The sequence below is a fragment of the Scyliorhinus torazame genome, chromosome 14 (assembly GCF_047496885.1).
Source record: "Scyliorhinus torazame isolate Kashiwa2021f chromosome 14, sScyTor2.1, whole genome shotgun sequence".
Taxonomy (NCBI): domain Eukaryota; kingdom Metazoa; phylum Chordata; class Chondrichthyes; order Carcharhiniformes; family Scyliorhinidae; genus Scyliorhinus; species Scyliorhinus torazame.
This window is the reverse complement of record NC_092720.1, coordinates 181,434,944-181,450,739: the sequence shown is the minus strand read 5'-3', so window position 1 is coordinate 181,450,739 and position 15,796 is coordinate 181,434,944. Positions and strand designations below refer to the sequence as shown.

Sequence of the window (15,796 nt, the reverse complement as noted above, 5' to 3'; positions counted from 1 at the left end):
GCTTTTCCATGTCCGTCGCCAATGTCACTCCAAGCGAGGTGAGGCCGAAGATTACACAGGTGGTGCGCAGCCACCCCATCATGCTCCACACCTGTAAAACAGCGCTGGGGAAGGGAGGCAGGTTAATCTGTCCAACAAAATGAGGCCCGTTATCAGAACTCAACTGAGCTGGTATGCCCTACTGGAGATTTCCCGCCTCAGAACCTTAACCACAGTAGCAGCTTTATTATCGGTAGTCGGATACACCTCGCCCATCTGCTGAACACATCCACAATAACCAAAACATATTTATAACATTGACAACATTGGCACCTTTCCAACTCAATGTAATCCATTTGGAGCGTCTCAAAGGGACCACTGGGCAACGGGGTTTGTCTTATACCACAAGGGATACCATTGCCGGTGTTATATTGCTGACAGATTAAACACCCATTACCGATACTCTGGGCCAACCCCTGCATTTTAGGGTGCCAACACAATGAGTTGCAAAGTGTACACATTCGACGACCCATAAAACCAGTCCATCAGACATACAAGTCTGATGTGTTGGCGTGGTCCATAAAGAGGAAACCGAATCATATGTGCAACCTAACCGTTTCCACATTTGTTTATCACTCTCAGGAGCGTACTCCTATAACCTTATGACGTCTTGGATGGTTGGCATTGGCTTGTCAGAAGCAGACGTATTTATAGCAGATCGTTTAGTCTGACATAACATTTTAGGCATCATCACTTGCTGAATTTGCGCGGCTGTCCGCGCTGAACAATCTACTTGTTCATTATCAACGTCAACTGGGGTCTTACCATTTGTATGGGCAGCGCATTTAATGACGGAAATCTGCGCGGGCATAAGGAGGGCCTGTAGTAGGTCATTAACTAAACCCCGGTGGCATATTTCCGTGCCGGCCGAGGTAAGGAATCCGCTATTCTCCCAGAGCTGTCCGTAGTCATGAACTACCCCGAAGGCGTATCGGGAGTCAGTGTAAATATTTACTCGTCGATCTACCCCAAGTATACATGCACGGGTGAGGGCAAAAGGTTCGGCTTGTTGGGCTGAATAAGGGGTCTGAAAAGCGGCCGCTTCTAGGATCAGACCATCCTGATCTACGATTGCGTAACCGGACAGTCTCCGGCCAATGGGGTTTATTGATACACTGCCATCAACATACATAATCATGTCAGGTTGTTCTAACGGAATATCACTCAGATCGTCCCTTATTGTGGTAGTTTCCTGAATTAAGGCTAAACAGTCGTGGCCAGGTGCGTCTTCATGGACAGGGGGACCGCTAAGAAAACAGGCTGGATTGATAGTGGTACAGTATTTAAATGTCAGACTTGAATTGTTCAAAAGGTATATCTCCTACCTATTCTGACGAGCTGCGGTAAGATGCTGAGTCTGCAGTTGCCTCAATAGCGCGATGATCGAGTGGGAGCTATATACCGTAATATCCTGTTGGAGAGTTATATTGGCAGCAGCCTGCAAACTATTGTATATCGCTGCCAAGATCTGGGTGCAAACAGGGTGGCCCAACGCCACTGGATCAAGTTTGGAAGAGTAATATGCAATGGGCCGGTGTTTGTCCCCATGTTGATGGGTGAGTACCGCTGTTGAACATCCTTCCAGAACAGTACAGTATATCTGCAACGGTCGGTCGTACAAGGGCCTACCGAGGACCTGTGCTTGTACCAAGGCCTGCTTCAGGCAATGGAAGGCTTCGAATGCCTCGGTGGTGAGAGTAAAATTCCCCCCTTCACTAGTGTAAGGCGTCAGCAGCTTTGTATAGACAGCGATGTTTGGGATCCACTGCCGACAATAATTCACCATACCCAGCCAATGACGGACCTTCTTGGCTATGGTAGGGGTGGGGAATTGGTGTATTGGTTCAATCCTACTGTGTTCGAGACTTCTTTCTGTGGCTGTAAGTAAAACTCCTAAGAACTTGACCTTTGTCTAAGCCACCAGGACCTTTGATTGTGAAACAAGATAACCCAACGAGGATAGGTGGTTTAATAACTGGATCACATCATCCCTGTTACTGGGTTCGTCAGGACTCGCTACCAATATGTCATCTACATACTGCACTCGAGTGGAACCATGCTCCAATGACAAAGCCTGGAGTTCGGTCTGCAGACATCTGGAGAAAAGCGTAGGTGAGTTGACGAACCCCTGTGGCAGTCGGACAGTATACTGCTGTCCATTGTAAGTGAAGGCAAACAAATATTGGTTTTAAGATGCGAGTGGGAGGGCAAAGAAGGTGTGCTGAAGGTCAATTATGGCGAAGACCCGGGCTTGAGCTGGAATTTGAGCCAGTAGGTGGGCAGGATTAGGGACGAGAGAATGTAACGGTTGTGCGATGGCATTGATTGAACGTAAATCCTGTACTAATCGGTACTGCTCTGGTTTGGCTGGTTTAGGCACAGCAAGTACGGGAGTGTTACTTTCTGATTGGCAAGGGACCAAAATACCCTGTTGCAACAGCTCTCGGATAAATTTGTCTACAGACGGGGTAGCTTGGGGTTTCAGGGGGTATTGCCGAATGGAAGGCAGCTTTACATGGTCCTTAATCGTTACCTTAATAGGTGTAACATTTGTCTTTCCCACTTGTAATGGGTATTCAGCCCAGACCTGTGGATTGACATATTCCAAAACATCACGTCCCCGGTGATGCTGAAGTCGAGTGTTAATCGTTTCAGAGACCTCAAAATATTTTATGGAAGTGCCGTCTGGCGTGACTTGAAGTGCGTACTCTGTTGGATCTGAGTGATCCACTGCCCTCCTTACCATAGGCCCCAGATCCTTGGCATGGTATTGGTCGTGGACCTGACGTGCAATATGAGGGCTTACCAAAGCTGACAGTGGCCATAAATGTGGTGGTAATGTAACAAAATCGGCTGCACCTTCTTTTCCCGTAACTGTGGCTGTAACCTTGACTGGCCATTCGGTCCCAATTAACGGCCAGTATTTGTCCCCCAACTCCCTGTTTTGTCCGGTTCTGTCATAGGCCAGGGTAACGTGATGCATTGAATGTTCAATGTCTAACGTCCACCACTGGGGAGTGATAGAAATATAGCACTGTTGTCTCATCCTCCATGATTGAACCGTTACCCCTTCATCTCCGCACTCTAGCTGTTGCTGGAAGATACACAGTAAATCTCGGGCCAACAAGTGACAGTCCAATCCAGTCGTCACTACAAATTGATGATCCGCAGACTGATTCTCGTAAGTGACTGTCACAGGTTCAGGAACAGGATACTCACACACCTGTCCTTGGAACCCCGACAAATGCTTCGTGTGGTCGGATAGTGGTAGTCGAAGTTCTGATTGCACCAAAGACATGGCTGCTCCCATGTCGATTACAAACGGGTAATGTTGATCTCCTATCTACAGAGAAATAATAGGTTCCCTGTCCGATTGGAGAGTCCTTATGACTAAATTAGCTAGTCAATCCTGTGTTGGGAAAGGGTTTGCCTGGGAGAAGTCAGTGTACATCGTCTGTCCTCCCCTTGGTGGGTCCCCCTTCCTTTGGGTCGGGTAGCCTCCTTCTGCTGCCCGTCTTTTAAAGTGGCATTCCTGTTGCCAGTGATCTGCACGGCCGCAATTAAAACATGCATTGTTCCCTCTATATCTGCCCCGTCCTCTTTTCCCAGTAGACCAATGGCCCCTCAGAGGGGACGGCAGTTGTAAAGCTGTTGGTGCATGCGGTGGCCCATAAAGTGGAGCTGAGGGTGGGTTTGATATCCTACCCCATGTTGATCCACCCACCCAAGGTCAGAATAGTGGGGTTCCAGCTGGTATGCCACCGTTTCTGTCGCTGGTTGGCGTCTCAGATCATCCTTTTTCATTACATACTCAGTCTTAATCTTTGTAACTGAGCCCCTTCCTGGCCTAAACCCTCCTTGCAATAAAATCTGACTGCCCTGGCGATTTGAGAAGGGTCGTTCTCTGTCCAATTCATGTGATTACATTTCACGGCAGTAGCCACGGAAGGTGGTAGGCAATGCAATAACATAGCACAATATTGAGGGGAATTCTGACCATTTTGGTATGGCAAGTCCCCTGACTGCCCACGGTAGATTTCGTTAAAACGTTCCAGAAATTCCTCTGGCTCTTCAGTCTTTTTAGCTTTGAGGTCTAAGATAGCAGAGATGTTTATCGGCTTTTGAAATGTGCCATTCAATGCATTCAGAATTTGTGCCCGTCTATCATCGTCCAAAGCATGGGCTTGGTGGAGTGCAGCGTGGCTAGCATAATTCAAGTGATTCAGATGATTGCGGTACTCTGCTGGGGTTAAAACCAGCTGGACTAGGGCTCAGAGGTCCCTAGAATCAGCTTGATAAACTGAGATGGTAGTTCTCAGATAATCCACGAAAGCAGCAAGGGATTTCTTCCTGCGTGGGATTGCAGCCATAATAGCCATCATCTGACTGGGTCTCCATGGGTAATAAACGTCTATCGTGGGCTTGGCCACTGCCGTCACAGCATCAGGGCTTGGTATTTTCCTAATCGGCATCTGGCTCAGAGTCTCACTAGGGGGGCACTCCAGCTGAAGCTGATTCCTCTGGCTCTTCCAAGACTTCGACGTCCCTCCCTGTCACTAGGAGGGGGTGGGGGGGGGGGGCTCCACCTCCTCAGAACCATCCCCATCCACTTTCTTTGTTCTCGTACTTTTCTGTCCTACCATATCGGTCTGAAGGGATCTATGTGGTATGCGTGATTGTTTCTAGATAGGATCAGGCCCCTCTCTCATTGTCCGAGATCGGGTCGTAGAGCTAACTGGGCGTGTGGAACAGAGCTCGCCTTCTCTAACAGGCAGTGAAGATGGTAAAATAGGACCCGAGCTATCAACCGAAGGGGCTGAAGAGGCTGGAATGAATTGAACCTGGGGAGCAGTGACTGGATATAAATGATGATTCTCTGGTGGTTCCGGAAGTAGTGCAGACAATGCTATTGGTGCCGTCGGAACTCTAGCCGACCTGGTCCAATTTTCTAAATCTTCATCCTCTGTCAAAGCAAGTCAAGCAATTGAACTACGTAGCTCCCTTTTTTTTTTACTCGAGTCCACCCTCTCTTTACTTGCGCGTTTTTTTTGTTTGAATGCACACTCCTTTTTCAAGATCTCCAGAGTTTTCTGGTTCCCCCTATCACGAATTGGAGTCCCCATTTTCAGGGCATTTTCTTACCAATTTAATAACATGATCTTATCCCTCTCATGTTGACAATATTGTCTCCATAATCTCATGAACTCTTTAGCTTTCATACTTTGGCTCTCTTTTTTTAAATTTTTAATTTGCCTGTTTATAACCAATGGCAATTTTTGCTATTTGGCAAAATTACTTAAAAGGTTTTAAAAGTGTTCTTTTAAAACTTAAAATGTTTGAAAATTCAAATTGAATTACTGCAACCTGCAAGCTTAGCGTTGATCTCAACCCAGAACTGAATTTACGATTTGCTTAACAAAAACTTGTATAACGTTTACAACTTAATTAATTCATTATCTTAACAATTTTTCTTTTACCAGGTTTTTCTTACATTCACAAAATGTTGGCTGCTATCAATCAGGGAGCAGTTAGCTGCGCTGATTTATACCGGAGCAAAGTCAACTGTCATCTCCTGATTTACACTCTTTAAAATGGTGTCAGTGAGTTTCTTTAAGTTTCTATTAATTCACAAATAAAATGAGATAAACATTATTTCAAGTAATTCAAACTTAAGATTGTGGCAATTTCAATCAATTACTTGCTAAAATAATTAACTTTTATCAAAGAGGTGGAGAAATCCACTGGTTTCGTTTAATTAATTCAAAACGTAACTTTGCTGGAGTTTCACTGACTCGAAAGAAAGGTATCCAATTATACAACAAGCTGCCTGTTATCTCAAGCTGCTGTTAACCCTTTGAGAGACTTCTGCTTTAACTAACATGCAGCATCCAGTTTGTTTTAAAATTTCTCGTTTCTCGCCACTACAGTCCAAGGATACAATTTTAGTTTAATCAACTGTAGAGTTTAAAACACTCATTGAACTAAACCCTCATCCTGAGGTCCCATCAGTTCTCCAAAAACAGTCACACATGGAATTAAACCATCATTTTGATGTCCCATTAATTCCAAAACTAACCCAAAACCAAATCATCAATTATGAAATCCTATCAGTTAAATTTCTAATCCCGAGACTGACCTTTGATTTCGGCAAGACAATCTTTCCGTACCAACCGCGAGTGAGCAGACTAATCATACCATAAGAAGAGGGGAAAATCAATGCACCGTCATTTTCCAGCTATACATTGCGGGCCCTTTTCCACTTTCCTTATCCAAAATCAGTCTAATTCAGATTTTGCGGTTGGTCAGAACCGTCTTGAGAAATCCCGGGTTTCCGGCACCAAATGACAAGCTTTAAATTCTTCACCCTTCAGTCTGGCCTCAATAAAACAATAGATGGATTTGTAGGCACATCATTAGTTACTTTTATTCGAATTGCAAGTCTGGCTCGTTTCACAAAAATCCAGAACACAAGCAGTCTCCTCGGTCTCCAGAATCGAGTGCTGTTGGAAACAAAGAAATCTTTACAAATACATTCAAATGGCATCAGGGGTCACATACACGATTCCCATAGGTCATCCTATACCCCTCCTGACCTGGCCATACATCCTAATTGGCTCACTTCTCATACCTTCCCCTGGCCTCTTGTTACCCAGCATCCTTTTCTCCTCATACACTAGACACACCTCCCCCTTCCTTGCCATCCTCTCTGAAATCCTTTGTCTGTGAACTAACATGAATTAGACCGGCCTACATCCACATTACTGTAACTAATATATATATAAAGTAACTATTTTATACTACATGCGTCATTGGGAAAGACTTCGAGAAACAGAATCCGGGGAGAACAAAGGGCGCTGCCCGACTGACCAAAGGCAGTCAAGACACATTTCACTTGTTTAGAATGACTCACGAAATTAACTGATACTGAGAAACTAAAAAAACTGCCCGTACTGCACACCGGAAAGTACAGTTTAATATTAGTTTCATTGCGAACATCTGGAAGCAGAAAATACAACAATGGCTCGAATGTCGAAGGCTGGAGGCGCGATATTGAGAGGGCTACGTATAATGATGTAGTCTTTTTTCTGTGACACAGTCACCCTGGCTTGAAACGCAGACACCATTCTGTCTCCACAGATGCTGTCAAACCTGCTGAGATTGCCCAGCCTTTTGTGTTTTTGTTCCAGATGGGTGCATCAGCAATAATTTGCTATTATGATGTGGATTAGATGACACTGTTTCCGTCATAATTTGACATGTATATTCGAGGAAGAAAAGGAGTTGTTGTCTCTGTGGCGAAATTGGTTTGCGCGTTTGGCTATTAACTGAAAAGTTGGTGGTTCGATGATCCCCCAGCGATGAAGTGCTATTCCACGCCCGGATGAAATGGTTTTTATACGTCGTCCCTCTGTGGGATCGAATCACCCACTTTGGTGCTTTTTATATTTCATGCCACATTGATTTGATTTCTTTCCTCCGTTTCCAATATTAAACATGCCAAATTCTGTCATTCTGATTTTAAACAGTCAGTTCACATCCAAAGAGTTAATCAATATTAATTTGAACTATCAGAGAGAGACATTCACCCCAATCGCAAAAGAGGGCGAAAGGGGCCAACATTTTTCTCTTTGGCTCAAAGAGGGTGAGCCGGCGAATGAGAGACGCTCCAAAGTCCAACTGGTATGTGGGTGGTAAATTCAACCGTGGAAATAGAGAGAGAGTGTGTTAACACAGACACTATTCAGGAATGAGAGGAAACGGTCATACGGCATGCTTCCCTTCATTGGCTGTGGCATTGTGTATAAACATTGGCAAGTCATTTTGCAGCTGCATAGAACTTTAGTTCGGCCACACCGAATATAGCATTCAATTCTGGTCGCCACACTACCAGAAGGATGTGGAGGCTTTAGAGAGGGTGCAGACGAGATTTGCCAGGATGTTGCCTGGTATGAAGGGCATTAGCTATGAGGAGAGGTTGAATAAACTCGGTTTATCCTCACTGGAATGACGGAGGTTGAGGGGCGATCTCATAGATGTGTACAAAATTACGAGGGGCACAGACAGGGTGGATAGTCAGAGATATTTTCCCAGGGTAGAGGGGCCAATTACTAGGGTGCATAGGTTTAAGCTGTGAGGGACAATGTTTAGAAGAGACGAACGAGGCAAGTTTTTTACACAGGGGGTAGTGGGTGCCTGGAACTCGCTGCCGGAGGAGGTGGTGGAAGCAGGGACGATAGTGACGTTTAAGAGGCATCTTGACGACTTCCGGTGACGGCGGGAGGGAGGCAGCCGCATATTGGAGGGCTCCCGTTCAGAACGGCATTTTCGGGGAGTAACGCCCGGTCCTAGGGCCAGCGACGGCAGTAAAAGTCGGGAGATCGCGCAAGGAGAAGAAGGATGTCAAAAAACACCAAAAAAACGGCCGGGAAAAAAGCGCCTGAAAGTCCGTTGGAGAGGGGACAGGTCACCGTGGGGTCAACAAAGAAGATGGAGGCTGGAGCACCAGGGGAGGCCGCAGTGCCTACGGCTGAAGAACTGACTAAGGTGATGACTGCGGAATTCCAAAAGCAGTTGGCGCAGATTGAGAAATGCATGGAGATGGTGAGGAAGGAGATGCAAGAGGGTTTGAATGTGCTGGTGGAGGAGGCGGTTTCCCCGGTGAAGACGGTGGTGCCGAGCACAGTGGCGGAGGTGCGAGAGCAAGGGGAGGCGCTGAAGGGAGTGGAGGAGACGGTATTGCAGCACGGTGATCAACTTGCATCGATGGGGAATGAGATGCAGACGGTGGTGGACATGAAAAAGAATCTGCGAGGAAAAATTGAAGATCTGAAAAATAGATCCAGGCGACAGAATTTGAGGGTCGTAGGGCTGCCCGAAGGAGTTGAAGGACCGAAGCCGACTGAGTATTTTGCCACGATGCTGGCAAAACTACTGGGGGAGGGGGAGGACCCCTCCCAATATGAACTGGATCGGGCTCATCGGTCGTGGAGGCCTGTACCAAAGGCGAGTGAGCCGCCAAGGGCAGTGACTCTGTGCTCCCGTAGGCACAGTGTGAAGGAGAAGGTCCTGAGCTGGGCCAAGCAGAAGCGGGTGGTGCAGTGGGCTGGAGCTGGTATACGTGTATACCAGGACTTTACGGTGGAGCTGGCGAGGAGGCGGGCTGCCTTCAATCGGGTCAAGAGGGCACTGTACATTGGCAAGGTGCAGTGTGGCATTGTATATCCAGCGAAGCTCAGGGTGACTTACAAGCGCAGGGACTTTTATTTTGGAACAGCGGAAGCAGCGGAGGAGTTTGCGAACGCAGAAGGACTGTAGTAGAACTGACAAATTGAGGAATGGTCATGTGCTGATGTAACCTCATGACTGTATTTTCTTCTTTATTTTTTGTATCACTGCGCACGGGGGTAGAGGCTAAAGGAGCCAATGTTGCATATATTTGTACAAGGGAAGGGACGGGACTTTCATTCGAAAGGAGGGCTCTTTGGGGTGTAGGTGGATATGCGGGGTTTGTGAGCTAAAAGGGGATCTTTGGGCTTTCCTAGGACCGGGCAAGGGGGAAAGGGACCCGGGCCATCGAAGGAAGTTGGACTACCTGATGATGGTAGCCGAATGAAACAGCAGAAATACCCTTGTCAAAATGTGATATCCGGTGTATGTCATCAGCTCGGTGGATGTTTGCTCCAAAGTCAACGATTGCACCTTCACTGAAGTCCATGGGAGTCCCGAACCTCAGAAGCAACACCTGTGTCCATTTGCAGCTGATTGCCATTTAACTGCACCTTCTCTGCAATCGGCGTCGGTTAACGGCAGTAATCTCATGGGGGCCGGTTTAGTTAAGTTGGCCAGACAGCTGGTTCGTGATGCGTGATGCAGAGCGAAGCCAGCTGGGTACATTCAACTCCCATACGGGTTGAGGTTATTCATGAATACCCGCCTTCTCAAAGTTGACCCTCGCTTGAGGTGTAGTGATCCTTTGGTTAAATCACCACTGATTAACTCTCCCCCTCACTGTCGGAAAGGCACCCTATGGTCATCTGGTATTCTGGCGACTTTGGAACTATGGCGACTTTAAACGTATGCACTTAAATGCACACCTCATACATGTATTACGCAGTAGTATCTACATTGCTAGTCGACTTGATCAGATTTGCACTCTGCACTGATGCTAATTTGTTGTTGTTGTATATTGCCAAGTCAGGTTTCCTCTCTTCTGGCACCAGTAGCAGTCTATCTCTCTAAATTTGTATGCATCCTCCACACCAAGAGCAAATACCTTATCAACTGATGCAAGTAGGCTTCCTGACATACTATTTCGTAGACAGGAAATTGTGCTTGTGACCTGCCGTATGGCAATCTGTGCTATGCTCAGCGACAGGCTTAGATTATCATAAAATTTACAGTGCAGAAGGAGGCCATTCAGCCCATCGAGTCTGCACCGGCTCTTGGAACAGCATCCTACCCAAGGTCAACACCTCCACCCTATCCCCATAACCCAGTAACCCCACCCAACACTAAGGGCAATTTTGGACACTAAGGGCAATTTATCATAGCCAATCCACCTAACCTGCACATCTTTGGACTGTGGGAGGAAACCGGAGCACCTGGAGGAAACCCACGCACACAGGGGGAGGATGTGCAGACTCCGCACAGACAGTGACCCAAGCCGGAATCGAACCTGGGACCCTGGAGCTGTGAAGCAATTGTGCTATCCACAATGCTACCGTGCTGCCCCTAACATGATGAACATTGTGCATATTCTGCAAGACGTGGGAATCTTTTTCAACACTATCCATGGCGGGAGACATTTCTAGTGCACATGTGAAATCGATGTCTGGTCCAGCAAGCAAATGGTGCTGTGTGGTTGTCAGTCACGCCGCATGCCAATCTGTGCCACAACATATCATTCAAGACATCGCCAAGCCCCCATAGTCGCTAACATGTTTCAGATTTACCGCAAAGGACGCCATAGATTCCCATGGAGCAAAAGCTCTCGTGTTGAACTTGAAGCACTGAAAAATGGCAGACGGTTTTTGACAGAAATTAGGACTTCACAGGTTGTATTAACTGGTTGTACAAATAAATGTGACTGCATCCGGGACAGTAAGGTTCCCGATAGGATTATGCATGTTACTTGCATCCGCGTACAGCAGGATATCCCTATGCATACCCTTTGTCAGTAATTCTATTCGCCATGAAATAGAATCAGAACGTCTTGACATACTGACTTCAGACCTCAGCATCTGCATCGTATGGATTGCCACTCCAGAATAACCGCATGAAGTCTCCAATTGTTTTTATTTTGCGCATTGGCTTTGCACTTAAGGGCGTTGTCACGTAAACAGTTGGCTCTGCAGCTTCCCAGCTGTGCATCAATACACCAGTCAACCCCCATCGCCCCCCCCCCCCCCCCCGATCATCCCTGTTATATACGGGTGTGGTGTATGTTGAATTATATTGGCTTTCTGGTCTTTGATACTCCCGGGCTTTTTTTTTTCATAGAATTTACAGTGCAGAAGGAGGCCATTCGGCCCATCGAGTCTGCACCGGCTCTTGGAAAGAGCACCCTACTCAAGGTCAACACCGCCACCCTATCCCCATAACCCAGCAACCCCACCCAACACTAAGGGCAATTTTGGACACTAAGAGCAATTTATCATGGCCAATCCCCCTAACCTGCACATCTTTGGACTGTGGGAGGAAACTGGAGCACCCGGAGGAAACCCACGCACACACGGGGAGGATGTGCAGACTCCGCACAGACAGTGACCCAAGCTGGAATTGAACCTGGGGCCCTGGAGCTGTGAAGCAATTGTGCTATCCACAAGGCTACCGTGCTGCCCCAACTTTTGGAGCCGCAACTGCCAGCTCGAGAGAAATGCATCCCATTCTTTAATTTTCGAGTCAGTGTCCTCACTTAAAATAAACACTGTTTCAATTTGATGGATTTCAGGACAATTGTTCTGAACTACATGTGGCTCTAGACCCACATCAATGTGTTGCTCAATGCTCCTAGGTCAAGAGCAATTGGGGATGGGCAAATCTACGATACTCACATACCATGAATAAAGAAACAAATGCCGAAATGCTGAACAATGCATAATAACCATCACATAGTGTAAACTACGGCACTGCACGACCCGTAATGATTGTTGATAAAGCTCTGGTTTTACATCACTTCATGCAGGCGTAAGAGTTCTTGGAGGACCTTCTGAAGACTAGTGGAAATTTCATGCATTCTTGAAATTGCTCTCTATTTTGATGCACCCGTTCAACAATACAATAAGTAGATCGTTTCTGAACATTTTTCGTCACTTCGTTTGAAATTGTATTTTGCTTTTTGCACTTCAATTAAAACATACATAAACTGGTGTGAATCAATTACATTATTTGCTGCTCTTGCATTGTCTACTGTGTTGTGCATATTAACAATAATGGCTCAACCTTATGTCCCATAAGCGTTTGCTCCCTTTGTCTTTTGCTCTCTGGTTTTCACTCTTAGTTTTTATTTTATTTTCATGCTACTATTGGCACCCGAGCTTGTCCATTTTTATTTTACTCTCATTCTGTCCTGTTTTTTCCCCATCCTGTGTTACCTTTTCAATTTGCCGTTATTATATTGTTTACCCTTCATTTCTCTGCTATTTTTTCCGAGGAATTGTCTTCCCTATGCCGTGATTTTGTCAGTCAATTGGAGGCGCAGCCAGGTCGTGCCGTAGTGATATTGTTCCTTCGGCTGGTTATCCAGAAACTCGACGGAATGTACTCAGCCTGCAGTTCGTATCCCACAGCAGACAATGGAATATAATTTAAATTAGAAATCTGAGATTAGAGGTCCAACGCGCGGTTCGTTATTGTCCTTTCGAAAGAGCAGTGATTCGTGGATTGATTTCCTCCACAGGGCTGTAGAAACAGCGTCGATAAATCTGTCAATAGGTTTCATAGACCTATAGAAGTTATTACAGTCCATTCTTATGTGTTTTGCGAGATGGCATTCCAATTCTGTTCTCCCTTTATTCATCAGTTTATTGGCCTTAATTTGCTGTATTCGAAAAACCTTCTAATCCATACCATTTTGAAGAACTTTCTCGGGATTTACCTTTAATATTGTACAATTCTTAACTTCCGTCATCATCCATCAATGGCTGACTTTACTTTTGGTTTTCGACCTTGAAGGAATATATAGGTGTGGACAGCGACGTTATAATTTTTTGAAGAAGGTTCATTGCCTCTGAACTGGCATGGCTTATAACGCCTTTTTCCAATCGACCTCACCAAATTTGTTCCTCATGCCTTCATAACTTACTTCATGTAATTTTAACACCCTGGTTTCAGATTGAACTTGCGCACTTTCAAACACATTGTAAATTTCGACCACATTATGGTCACTCATCCCGAAAGGTTATTTTAGCCTTAGTGCGATGGTTTACTGGGTTACATGGATAGGGTGGACATGTGGGCTTGAGTTAGGTGCTCTTCGCAAGGGCCGGTGCAGGCTTGATTGGCCGAATGGCCTCCTGCTGTCCTGTAAATTATATGATTGAACATCTAGATTATTAATTAGCCTTTCACGTTGTTCTTTCTGTGAGGGAAGAATAACACTGGAGCATCCCTTCTTCTTTCATCACGTCTCTCGGTGATATGGATTTTCAGCATAAGATAAGTTTGTGATCTGTCTACTTGAACTCAAGTAATTTAGAGGAGTGAAAGTATTCTTCCCTTAACAGGTTAGTATTTCGAAGCAAAAAGAGGTTTCACCGGGAAGAATTGGATTGTTGTGTGTAAAAGCCTGCGAGACATGTTTGTAATACCGCTCATTCGCATCTTCTTTGAGTTCGACACAAGTAATTAACACGTAATTCATAATAAATTGTATAATATGTGGCCTATGGGGTGCTTCCGAATTAAAACCGAGTCATTCACAAAAAAGATATTGCTATTTACAAAAGTCGGTGGTGTTTTATGTTCTTGGTGATGGAATTTCAATGAGTTACCAGTATTCTTTTAACTTCAATTCATTTGAAATCTTATTTAATGTTCTACATTTAGGTCGTGCCAGTGATAACTGCACATCAGAAGGGAGTGATGGCAAACGCAACAGAGGTAAATGAATCTCTCAACAATCTTACAGGCGGGTTTGACACCGAAGGAGGGTATCGTTACACCACGGTTGAAATGGTCTTCGTTGTAATTGTGACAGGAGGTTTAAGCCTGATGACAATTATTGGAAACATTCTAGTCATTGTTTCTATCAAACTAAACAGACAATTGCAAACTATTAACAACTACTTTCTTTTCAGCTTGGCCTGTGCTGAATTAATTATTGGTTTCTTCTCTTTGAATCTGTACACTATTTACACTGTTACTGGCTACTGGACGATAGGCACCGTGTTATGCGATTTCTGGCTTACGAGAGAATATGTTGCGTCTGGCCTGAACCTGCTGATTATCAGCTTTGACCGCTACTTCTGTGTGACAAAGCCCCTCAGCTTCCCGTGAAAAGAACAACGAAAGTGGCAAGGATGATGATCGCAGCCGCTTGGGTGCTGGCATTTTTTCTTTGGGTACCTGCCATTCACTTCTGGCAGTTCATCGTCGGAAAGCGAACTGTTGGTGACAGCGAATGTTATGTGCAGTTCCTCTCAAATCCAGCTGTCATTTTTCTCACTGCTATTGCTGCGTTCTATCTTCCTGTTATTATCATGGTGATTTTGTATGTGCAAATATCTCGGGCCAGCAGGAGTCGTGTGAAGGAGGATATAAAGGAGACTGAATCAAATAAGCTTACAGTTGCTCACAGTCTCGGGCCGAGCAAAATAATGGAACAGAATAAGAACAACATACCAAATGGTACCAATAGGTTGGCACAGGTCAAAAAGCAAAATGACAAAATAACTGGGGAAATGACAATTATTACTTGCGGCCAAGCAGCTGATAAGGATCTCCCCAATAATTCAACCTCCGGAAATATGGTCCAATTGCACCAGGCGGATGGAGGGGCAATACAAGGGAGAGTAATAAGTGTTTGGAATGATGAAAACCGTTTCAGGACGAACAAATCCGAACTCTCTATCATAAAGATACTTGGCAAATGCCAGAAAATCGACCACTGTGATGGTACGGCAAAAATAGCATCAGACATCAATGACAAGAATGGGAATGCCAGAGAGATCACAGCAGCCACAGTGATGAAAATGAAGGGAGCTATACCCCGTGGGGAGAAAGTCACCCGAACCATCTTGGCTATTCTCGCATTTATCATCACCTTGAGCCCATACTTTGTCATGGTACTCATTCGCACCATTTGTCCAACCTGTGTTCCCTACACAGCATGGACTATTGGATACTTGCTCGTTTACATCAACAGTACCTTCAATCCAGCCTGCTACGCATTGTGTAATCCCACCTTCAAGAAAACCTTCAAGAATATTATCTCATGTCAGTACAAGAACATCGGTAGAGCATGATAGAAACAATGACAAGAAAAATATTGTGAACAATATGCACACATTGATAGTGGCGACTTTCATAATGTGCATCCAAAAATGTATGAAAATAATATTGTCGTTGTGAACATTGTTGGTCGAATTGACGTCTACTAAACGTAATATTGGACGCACATGTGTTCTATTCAGTGGATGTGTAACGTGTGGACCCCGGGGGTGCCACTCACTTTCTGAACTCATTATAGTCCTCGTTCACACATGGACAAAACGGTTGAACTCACGAGGAAATGTGTCAGTGTCTGCCCTTAACTCCA

General features: G+C 45.4%; 1 protein-coding gene across 1 annotated transcript; it reads left to right on the top strand.

Annotated features, from left to right (window-relative positions):
- The first annotated feature begins 14,121 nt into the window (after window positions 1–14,121).
- On the top strand, window positions 14,122–15,503 carry LOC140389085 (muscarinic acetylcholine receptor M2-like). The gene is given in 2 exon segments (XM_072473244.1): window positions 14,122–14,524; window positions 14,527–15,503. Coding segments are annotated over 2 exon segments (1,380 nt in total).
- The last annotated feature ends 293 nt before the right edge of the window (window positions 15,504–15,796 follow it).